This window comes from Stomoxys calcitrans, chromosome 1 (genome assembly GCF_963082655.1).
Source record: "Stomoxys calcitrans chromosome 1, idStoCalc2.1, whole genome shotgun sequence".
In the NCBI taxonomy this organism is placed as follows: Eukaryota; Metazoa; Arthropoda; class Insecta; order Diptera; family Muscidae; genus Stomoxys; species Stomoxys calcitrans.
In genome coordinates this window covers 262,915,897-262,928,135 of record NC_081552.1, presented here as the reverse complement: position 1 = coordinate 262,928,135, position 12,239 = coordinate 262,915,897, and the positions used below count along the sequence as shown (strand labels likewise).

Below are 12,239 nucleotides of genomic sequence, written 5' to 3'. Positions count from 1 at the left end.
CCGTCGTATCCTGTGGAAAATGGGTTTTCATCAAAAGCCTCAACATGTCCTCCGTTGTCTCTGCTCTCACTCTCATATCGTCTACTAAAGTTTCAGTTTGGATATGGGTTTTTGAGAGAAATTTTTTTATCTTGGCGGGGTCATTAACGCTATCGACCTGTTCGCAGAAAAGCTTCCAGGAGGCACGTTTTGCCGCTCTGGTAATCTTATTGTATTCCTTGAGCCGTGTATAATACACATCCCAATTTCGCTGAAATTTGGGACAGTGAGTTTTGTTAGGCCCTTCTACATCTTTTTATACCCACCACCGTAGGAAATATCAATTTCCGACCCTACAAAGTATATATATTTCGGATCGTCGTAAAATTCTAAGACGATTGAGCGATGTCCGTGTGTCTGTGCGTCCGTCTGTTGTAATCACTCTACAGGCTTCAAAAATTGAGATATTGAGCTGATCTTTGGCACAGATACGTCTTTTTGATGCACGCCGGTTAAGTTCATGAACGGGCCAAATGGGACTATATTTCAATATAGCTGTCATATAGACCGATATGCCGATTAAGGGTCATAAAAGCTTTATTTATTACGCGATTTTGTTGAAATTTGAAATGCAAAATTCAACAGTGACGTATATTTATAAGACCACTCAATGTCCGTGCCGAATTTGGGTGCATAAGTTATCCAATTTTCATCGGATTGTGACGAAAGGGGATTTACATATATACCCGAGGTGGTGGGTATCCAAAGTTCGGCCCGGCCGAACTTAATGCCTTTTTACTTGTTTATTAGGGCGCCCCGATAGCCGAGTTGCTAGCTTGCCTTGATTGCCAGTGTAGGGATCGTGGGTTCGATTTCCACCAGAAGCCTTGGTCTGTCGCTACTGTGGTATCACAATGGATCTTAAATTGTCTAAGTGAGTCTGTAAAAGGACTGCCACTCTTACCAAACCTAATTGATCTAATGATTGAAATTTTCTTAAATTTCCAAAAAATGTTTTTCAAAAATCCTCTACGTTTTTGCACAGCCGTATGGCTTTTTCAAAGAACCTCTCGGCTTATACAAAGCTAACCCAATCCATGACCCTTAGAAGAAGTACATCATCTAAGCTGAGAGGCATAAGGTGCATCCTTCTTTGTTATCATTGGCAAACAAACTGGACTGGTGGAGGCAACCAAGAGCTTGGTTGAGTACAACATCTTTCAATCCATTTTTATACCCACCACCGAAGGATGGGGGTATATTCATTTTGTCATTCCGTTTGCAACACATCGAAATATCCATTTCCGATCCTATAAAGTATATATATTCTTGATCAGCGTAAAAATCTAAGACGATCTAGCCATGTCCGTCCGTCTGTCCGTCTGTCTGTTGAAATCACGTTACAGTCTTTAAAAATAGAGATATTGAGCTGAAATTTTGCACAGATTCTTTTTTTGTCCATAAGCAGTTTAAGTTCGAAGATGGGCTATATCGGACTATTTCTTAATATAGCCCCCATATAGACCGATCCGCCGATTTAGGGTCTTAGGCCCATAAAAGCCACATTTATTATCCGATTTTGTTGAAATTTAAGACAGTGAGTTGTGTTAGGCCCTTCGACATCGTTTGTCAATTTGGCTCAGATCGGTCCAGATTTGGATATAGCCGCCATATAGATCGATCCTCCGATTTAGGGTCTAAGACCCATAAAATCCACATTTATAGTCCGATTTCGCTGAAATTTGGGACAGTGAGTTGTGTTAGGCCCTTCGATATCCTTCGTCAATTTGGCTTAGATCGGTCCAGATTTGGATATAGCTGCCATATAGATCGATCCTCCGATTTATGGTGTAAGGCCCATAATAGCCACATTCATTATCCGATTTTGCTGAAATTTGGGACAGTGAGATGTGTTAAGCCCTTTCACATATTTCTTCAATTTGGTCCAGATCGGTTCAAATTTGGATATAGCTGCCATATAGACCGATTTCTTGATTTATGGTTTTGGGCCCATAAAATGCTCATTTATTGCCCGATGTCCCCGAAATTTGGAACAGTGAGTTAAGTTAAGCCCCTTGACATACTTCTGCAATATCGCACAGATCGGTCCACATTTGGATATAGCTGCCATATAGACCGATATCTAGGTTTTAGGTTTTGGGGCCATAAAAGACGCATTTATTGTCCGATGTCGCTGAAAATTGAGACATTGAGTTTGGTTAGGCTCTTTGACGTCCTTCTTCAATTTTGCCCAGATCGGTCCAGATTTGAATATAGCTGCCATATAGACCGATCTCTGGATTTAAAGTTTAGGGCCCATAAAAAAGGCATTTATTGTCCGATTTCGCCGAAATTTGGGACAGTGCTTAGTGTTAGGCTCTTCGACATGTTTATGCAACTAGGCCCAAATCGGTCCAGATTTGGATATAGCTGCCATGTAGACCGATATCTCGATTTAAAGTCTTGGCCCCATTAAAGGCGCATTTATAATCCGATTTCACTGAAATTTGACACAGTGACTTATGTTCGGCTTTTCGACATCCGTGTCGTATATAGTTCAGATCGGTATGAGGTATATGCGTATAAGCTATGAAATTTTCACCGAATTTTGATGAAAGGTGGTTTACATATATGCCCGAGGTGGTGGGTATCCAAAGTTCGGCCCGGCCGAATTTAACGCCTTTTTACTTGTTTTTTTTAATCTTCAACTATCGACATATTTTTAATGAATTTTGATTCATTTATGTCAATTTCCAATTATTTCCTCTTCAAAATTTTACAAAAATCCTTTGCCATTAAGAAATCAATCAATCAGCTTAACTCAGCTTAAAGTCGAAAAAATCTGATAATTTAATAGTTTACACAGATACACAATCAATTTTAAATCAAATTATCCTACGGGGTTGACAATAACGAATTATGATCTGTAGCAAAAAAAAAATAGTCATTGCTGGCTTAGAGTTTCTGCTCATAATAACTTGAGTAACTGCATGGTCTCCAGCACTTTGCTGGGGTAGTGAATGGTAACGCAAGAGATTATTAAGTAGATAAACAGTCACAGATTTACTTACATATACGGATTGGGATTGGGTATATCATTACTAAGATCTTCCCATACCGGCGCTGGTTCCCGGAATGGCGGTAGCGGCCTTACAGTGGTGCGAGGTGTTGGTGGAATTATGGGACCAGTGTTGGTATTCCAATCGACACGTATTGCCGTGCTTATGGTCACTAAGCAGCTGACTAGCAAATAATTGATTCTTGTAAGCTGAAAAGAGAAACAAAAAAAATTTCCTAATAAATAACCAAGTAAATAAAGATAAACTTGGTATTAATCTAGACATTCAATCATGTCTAGGCAAAATGTTTTAGCAAATATCCACATTGTGGCAAGACATTCTAAAATTGAAGTCATGACTGCAGTCACACAGCACACTTTCAGCACACGAAACTTTATGGTATCCCCCAAAGCAGTAAACAAAATTGATTTTAAGGCTAATGCTCTTTTGGAGTGATGCAAAATGTTTGAGTCTTTTGTCAGTGTCGTGATTGTGACACTGTTTCGTATATTTTTTTTTTTTTAACAGTGAATATATAAAACCTTCGCCATCAACAACCTTATAGGTGTGTGTGTGTGTGTGTGTGTGTGGTAATTATATAAATTTGGTATATAATTCATTCCATTGAGGTGAGATTTTTAACACCTAATTAAACACTCACTCATATGGCTGCATGAATATGTATTTTGTTTAGTAATTGATCTGAACATTAATGCCTTTTTTGTTCCTTTCAAGAACTCTTGGGAACTGAAAAACTGGAAGTGACACAAAGAAAATGAGACGTCAAGAAAAAATTGTGGTGCGCATATACTTTAAACAAATCCGGGCTTTAAGCCTTTGGTCACGCAGTTTATCTTTCTTGTGATTGTCACCAGGTTTCAGGTTTGTGTCTTAAGTCTTTCGTTTGTGGGTTATAATAGCTTTGCAGCTATCTTTTGTAGTCTCATTAGTTCTGCTCTATGGAATAAGAATTAAAATTAAAATTCAATTATATTGAGATTAAGCTCAGCTCAGCGCTGTTCTACTCTGTTCGCTGGACAAGCTTCATACATTGTTCCACATCATATCGCATATGATTTGATTAAATTTGTTTTGATACCCAGCACCGAAGGATGGGGGTATTGTCATTTTATGATTCAGTTTGCAACACATCGATTGACAATGGGCTATATCGAACTTTATCTTGATATGGTCCCCATATAGACCGATTTATCGATTTAGGGTCTTAGGCTCATAAAAGCCACATCAACTATCCGATTTTACTGAAATTTGGGACAGTGAGTTATGTAAGGCCCTTCGGCATCCATCTTTAATTTGGCTCAGATCGGTCCAGATTTGGATATAGCCGTCACATAGACCGATCCGCCGATTTAAGGTCTAAGACCTATAAAACCCATATTTATTATCCGGTTTTGCTGCAATCTAGGACAGTGAGTTATGTTCGGCCCTTCGAAATCCTTCTTCAATATTGGCCGAGATAGGAACCGCCGATTTAGGGTCTTAGGCCCATAAAAGCCACATTTATTATTCGATTTTGCTGAAATCTAAGACAGTGAGTTGTGCTAGGCCCTTCGGCATCCATCTTCAATTTGGCTCACATCGGTCCAGATTTGGATATAGCCGTTATATAGACCGATCCGCCGATTTAGGGTCTTAGGCCTATAAAAGCCACATTTATTTTCCGATTTTGCTGAAATTTGGAACGGTAAGTTGTGTTCGGCCCTTTGACATACTTCGTCAATTTGGCCCAGATCGATCCAGATTTTGATATAGCTGCCAAATAGACCGATCCGCCGATTCAGGGTCTTAGGCCTATAAAAGCCACATTTATTTTCCGATTTTGCTGAAATTTAAGACAGTGGGTAACTTTCGGCCCCTTAATATCCTTCTTTAATTTGGCTCAGATCGGTCCAGATTTGAATATAGCGTCATATAGACCGATCTCTCGATTTAGGGTCTTAGACCCCTAACGGACACATTTATTATCCGATTTTGCTGAAATTTGAAACAGTGAGCTGCGTTAGGCCCTTCGACATCCTTCTTTAATTTGGCCCAGATCGGTTCAGATTTGGATATAGCTGCCATATAGACCGGTCCGACGGGTCTACATGACAGTTAGGGTCTTAGGCCCCTAAAAGACACATTTATTATCCGACTTTGCTGAAATTTGGCAAAGTGAGTTGTGTTAAGCCCCTCGATATTTTTCTGCAATTTGGTCTAGATCGGTCCACATTTGGATATAGCTGCCATATAAACCGATTTCTCCATTTGAGGTTTTGCTCCTATAAAAGGCGCATTTATTGTCCGATTTTACCAAATTTGGGACAGTGAGTTATGTTAGGCCCTTCGACATCCCTCTTTAATTTGGCTCAGATCGGTTCAGATTTGGATATAGCTGTCATATTGACCGATTTCTCGATTTAAGGTTCTGGGCCCATAAAGGGCGCATTTATTGTCCGATGTCGGCGAAATTTGGGGCAGGGAGTTAAGTTAAGCCCCTCGAGCTCGATAGCCGAATTGGTAGTTTGCTTGGTTTACCAGTGCAAGGGTCGTGGGATCGACTCCCGGCAGAAACCTTGGTCTGTCGCTACTGTGGTATAACAATGGACTTAAAATTGTCTAAGTGAGTCTGTGAAGGACCGCCACTCTTACCTAACCTAACCTAAGACCCTCGATATACTTCTGCAATTTGGCTCAGATGGATCAAGATTTGCATATAGCTGCCATATAGACCGATCCGCCGATTTAAGGTTTTTGACCCATAAAAGGCGCATTTATTGTCCGATTTCGCCGAAATTTCGACATTTTTCTGCAACTTGGCCCAAATCGGTCCAGATGTGGAAATGGCTGTCATATAGACCGATATCCCGATTTAAAGTCTTAGCCCCATAAAAAGTGAATTTTTAAACCGATTTCACTAAAATTTTACACAGTGACTTATGTTGGCCTTTTCGACATCGGTGTCGTATATGGTTCAGATTGGTTTATTTTTAGATATAGCTACTAAAAACTTGTACTTATAAGCATTTGGTCCAAATCGGAACATATTTCGATATAGCTGCTATGGGGCATAATGTATGCACTTTTCAACGGATTTTGACGAAAGGTGGTCTACACATATACCCGAGGTGGTGGGTATCCAAAGTTCGGCATGGCCGAACTTAACATGTCTTTACTTGTTTTTGCGTTTTTCTTTTTTCAAGTTTTCATTGTTATGTCATTTCAAATTTGTGTTATCCGAACAATTAATTACACATTTCGATTTTCATATTTGATTTGATTTGATCTGAACTTGACACCATAATTCAATTTGCTGTATTGTAGTAATTGCCAATTATTTTTCGTCTCTATAATATTGTTGTAATTTATATATAAATTAAAATCATCAGCAAAGGCATTGAGTGTGGCTGTTGGTGTTGGGTTGCCGTCGTAGTTGTTGCTTTTCATGTTCATTGTAATCGACAATATTTGCTTTAACAAGTGTCACCTAGTAAACATTTGTACATTAATATATGTGGTTATAAAGCAGAGGCAGGGTAATTTTCATAAGGAGGGGTCTCCCCTTGAAGTTTTGTGATACTTTTTCTCAATAAATGATTTTGTATTAAAACTCAAAATCATAAAGGATTAAAAAATTGTTGTTGTACACAAATGTTTTGCAGAAATCACACATTTAAGTTTTTTTTTTCATTTTAAAATAAAATTATCCTACGGGTTTACAATATCGCAGTGTGGTCACCAGTAGGTTAGGTTAGGTTGAAAAGAGGGTGCATATATTAATCTGCCCCATGCCACTATGGACATACACCTAAGCCAGTAATAGGCTTGTTTTGCGCTCTAAGTGGTAACTAGTAATAGGCTAAAATGTGCTAAGTTGGAGCGGATCGATTCTTGGGGACCCACCATCATGGATTCTGCAATCAAATTCCACAAATTAACTTAGTTGAAGACATATGAGTATTTTTTGTACCGAACTTTTGCCAAATCTGGCATAAATTGAAGCTTCTAAGGGCCGCAAAAGACTAATCGGAAGATGGGTTGGTATGACAGCCATTGTTGGAAGTTGTTGTACTTCCACAGTTGAAAGTCAACAACAAAACACGGGTTAGCATACCCCAGATATAGATCGCATATAAACTGATCTCTCGACGAGAAACTTAAATTTTAGCATGACTTGATGAATTTACCTACATCTTGTTCTTATACAATATATAAAACTCAATTTGTGTTTGTTTGTGTGTTCCTTATAGACTCAGAAACGGCTGAACCTTGAAATTCTTGAAATTTTCACAGATGGTGCATAATGACGCCGTGGTAAAAATAGGGTACTACATTTTTTGATATCTGAAGGGGGGGCGGACCCTCCCCCTCATCCTAATTAACAGAAACGCCATATCTCGGAGATGGGTGGTGCGCTTTAATCGAAATTTTGTGTGCTCTCATATAGTACCCTAAAAATAGAAATTTTGCATCCAAATTTCGGATAGGGTACCTAGGGGGGCCGCCCCACCCTAAAACCTACCAAACATATATTTAGACCAATAACCACAATATGGGACTCAAATGAAAGGTGTTTAGGATAAGAAAACGTATCTGATATCCAATTGTCGAACCAAGTGCTAGGGGGACCACCCCAACCCCCAAAACACCCTTAAATAGGACATATTTACCGACCATTCCAATATGGGACTCAAATGAAAGGTATTTTCGAGTAGAATACGAATCTAATATCCAAATGTGGGAACACGTTTTTGGGGGTCCACCCGTTCTCCAAAACAATTCTTGATCAGTGTAAAAATCTAAGACGATCTAGACATGACCGCCCGCCTGTCCGTGTGTCTGTTGAAATCACTCTTCAGTCTTCAAAAATAGAGATACTGAGCTGAAACTTTCCACAAATTCTTTTTTTGTCCTTAATCAGGTTAGGTTCGAAGATGGGCTATATCGGACTATATGTTGAGATAGCCCCCATATAAACCGATTCGACGATTTAGGGTCTTGCGCCCATAAAAGCCCCATTTATTGTCCTATTTTGCTGAAATTCGAGACAATGAGTTGTGTTAGGCCCTTCGACATCCTTCGTCAATTTGGCTCAGATCGGTACATATTTGGATATAGCTTCCATATAGACCGATCCTCCGATTTAGGGTCTTAGGCCCATAAAAGCCACATTTATTATCCGATTTTGCTAAAATTTGGGACAGTGAGTTGTGTTAAGTCCTTCAACATTCTTCGTTAATTTGACCCAGATCGGTTCAGATTTGGATATAGCTGCCATATAGACCGATCCTCCGATTTGGGGTCTTGGGCCCATAAAAGCCACATTTGTTATCCGATTTTGATGAAATTTGGGACAGTTAGTTAAGTTAAGCCCCTTGACATACTTCAGAAATATCGCACGGATCGGTCCAGATTTGAATATAGCTGCCATATAGACCGATCTCTCGATTTTAGGTTTTGGGGCCATAAAAGGCGCATTTATTGTCCGGTGTCGCTGAAGTTTGAGACAGTGAGTTGTGTTAGGACCTTCGACAGCCTTCTTCAGTTTGGCCCAGATCGGTTCAGATTTGGATATAGCTACCATGTAGACCGATATATCGATTTAAAGTCTTGGCCCCATAAAATCCGCATTTATAATCCGATTTCACTGAAATTTGACGCAGGGACTTATGTTAGGCTTTTTGATATCCGTGTCGTATATGGTTCAGATCGGTTTATTTTTAGAGATAGCTACTGTATTTATTAGTATTTGGTCCAAATCGAAACATATTTTGATATAACTTCTATGGGACGTAAAGTATGAAATTTTAATTGAATTTTGGTGAATGGTGGTTTACATATATACCCGAAGTGGTGGGTATCCAAAGTTCGGCCCGGTCGAACTTAACGCCTTTTTGCTTGTTTTTTTTTTTCCTACTAATATCTTTACTTTTCTGTAGAATCCATCAAATGTTCAACACTTAATTGCTTACTCGTATATCATATTTTTTTTGTTTGTTTTTGCAACCACTTGTCAAATAATCAATAGAGCTGTCTGTAAGAAATTCTCTTGCAAGTCTGCTAATCATTGAAGTCATTTTACAATCAAATCATAGTTAACAATGAGCCCCTCCCTGTTATGACTCTTACCAAGCCATCGCCATCGCCATCGACCCGTTCATGTGGGGTAACATAAAAGCCATTAAGAAATTATTAATTACAAACGATCAAATGTTGTCCATAATCGAATAACTTCCCATCAATTCACTTTGCCAACATGGATTTAAGTGAAATAAAATCTGCAACGATTTTATTACATTTCATACATCCCTGCTGAATGGGGCGATTTAGTTGAAATTTTGCAAACAGAGCTGCCTACCTGCCTACCTTATCAGCCTTAACAAACCGACTGGCATTCTGATAGACAGAGAGTTGGATGGACGGACAGACGCGCTGTTTGTTTTGATTTGTTTTCATGGTTAATGGTTTTTATGCAACATTTCACTGGTATCTCGCATCTCATTGGAACGTGTTTCTCTCACACAATGGCTGTTATAGAGACTACTGCCACTAGTAACCCAGTGTGTGAGTAGATCAATATGAAATTTATTTTGTTTCCATTTTTCACATTTTTCCATTTCGCTTGCATTTCAAACACCTTAATGGCTGTTGCATGATTTGCCTGAATGGAGCAACTATTTTGCTCCATTTTACCCCACAATGGGAAGCATGGATGGATGGATGGACGGACGGACGGACGGACAAATGATTGGCCATTACTAATGAATATTCATTTTGGAATCGTTTGTTCTTGATGCTAACAACTGCATTTATTCCAAGATTTTATTATCACAAGTGTTAACAATGACAATGAGTTGGGCAACTTTATTCAAGGTGCCAACTTCCAGCTTTCAGCCTTTGTGAGCTTTTTTTTTTTGTTACAAAGGAATTTTCACAAATCATTGGGATATGTGAAATGAGACCGTTCGGCATGGACTTGAAAGAAAAGATTTTTGATTAACTGAAAACACAGTATATCAATGACATTATTCATGTGCCATAAATCGCATTGTTGGTGCGAAATGTAGTTACAATTTTAATTGACCAATAAATATCGAAATTAAACGACAGTTGATCTGAGAACTCGATTGTGGTAATTGATTTTTCAAGTGCACTGCCCGATAAATATCATTTTCCAAGTTGCTCATATAAAAGAGAAAGGCAGTTGAAGGTGGAAATATAGATTTTTTAATAAGAAAAAAGGCGATATTGATTGCTTTGATAGAAAATAACTAGAAAAGTTGGATTGAGCCAAAATACAATGCGCACCGGTGCGATGAGACCAGTTCTAAAGTGGCTGAACGGAGGAACTTTCGGATCAGATATTTGAGGCGAAGAAACATTGTTGGCAGCGCCACAGTATTAAATTGGCAAAGCTTTCCAGCAGGAAAAGCTTGAAGAATGAATAGAAACAAGTAAAAAGGAGTTAAGTTATAAGGATAGCCACCACCTCTGGTATATATGTAAACCACCTTTCATCAAAATCCGGTGAAAATTGCAAACCTTATGTCCCATAGCAGACAAAATAAAATATTAGTCTGTTTAGTAGCTATATCTAAAAATATACCGTTCTGAACCATAAACGAAAAGCCTAACATAAGTCACTGTCCCAAATTTCAGTGAAAACAGAACAGAAACAGAACAAAACAGCCTTTTATGGGGCCAAAACCTTAAATCAAGAGAGAGGTCTACATGGCAGCTATATTCAAATCTGGACTGATCTGGGCCAAGTTGCGGAAAAATGTCGAAGAGCCTAGTTGTGTTAGTTGTCTGTCCCAAATTTCAGCGAAATCGGACAATAAATGCGCCTTTTATGGGCTCAAAACCTTAAATCGAGAGATCGGTCTATATGGCAGCTATATCCAAATCTGAAGCGATCAGAGCCAAATTGAAAAAGGATGTGAAAGGGTCTTAGACAACACACTATCCTAAATTTCAGCAAAATCGGATAATACATGTGGCTTTTATGGGCCTAGGACCCTAAATCGGAGGATCGGTCATATGGCAGCCACATTCAAATCTGGATCGATCTGTGCGCTATTGCAGAAGGACGTCAAAGAGCCTAACACAACTCACTGTCCCAAATTTAGGCGAAATCGGACAATAAATGTGCCTTTTATGAGTCCAAGACCTTATATCAAGAGATCGAACTATATGGCATCTATATTCAAATATAGACCGATCTGGGCCAAATTGAAGAAGGACGTCGAAGAGCCTAACACAACTCCCTGTCCCAAATTTTGGCAACATCGGACAATAAATGCGCCTTATATGGCTCCAAAACCTTAAATCGAGAGATCGGTCTATATGGCAGCTATATCAAAATCTGAACCGATCAGGTCCAAATTGAAGAAGGATGTGGAAGGGCCTAAGACTACACACTATCCTCAACTTCAGCGAAATCGGATAATAAATGTTGCTTTTATGGGCCTAAGACCCTAAATCGGAGGATCAGTATATATGGCAGCTATATGCAAATCTGGACCGATCTGGGCCAAATAAATGAAGGATATTGAAAAGCTTAACACAACTCACTGTCCCAAATTTAGGCGAAATCGGACAATAAATGTACCTTTTATGAGTCCAATACCTTATATCAAGAGATCGAACTATATGGCATCTATATTCAAATATAGACCGATCTGGGCCAAATTGAGAAGGACGTCGAAGAGCCTAACACAACTCCCTGTCCCAAATTTTGGCAACATCGGACAATAAATGCGCCTTTTATGGCTCCAAAACCTTAAATCGAGAGATCGGTCTATATGGCAGCTATATCCAAATCTGAATCGATCAGGACCAAATTGCAGAAAGATTTCGAAGGGCCTAAGACAACACACTATCCTTAATTTCAGCGAAATCGGATAATAAATGTTGCCTTTATGGGCCTAAGACCCTAAATCGGAGGATCGGTATATATGGCAGCTATATGCAAATCTGAACCGATCAAGACCAAATTGCAGAAAGATGTCTAAGGGCCTAACACAAAGCACTGCCCTAAATTTCGGCGCAATCGGACAATAAATGAGCCTTTTATGGCCCCAAAACGTTAAATCAAGAGATCGGTCTATATGGCAGCTATATCCAAATCAGGACCGATCTGTGCCATATTTCAGAAGTATATCAATGGGCTTAACTTAACTCACTCTCCCAAATTTCAGC

General features: G+C 39.1%; 1 protein-coding gene across 1 annotated transcript in view; it reads right to left on the bottom strand.

The window, feature by feature from the left end:
• LOC106089431 (uncharacterized) overlaps window positions 1–12,239 on the bottom strand; it is a 77,723-nt gene that overhangs the window by 4,234 nt on the left and 61,250 nt on the right. Inside the window, exon 3 of the mRNA XM_059363115.1 lies at window positions 3,051–3,247. Coding sequence (XP_059219098.1) covers window positions 3,051–3,247 — 197 coding nt within the window. The remainder of the gene's footprint in view (window positions 1–3,050; window positions 3,248–12,239) is intronic.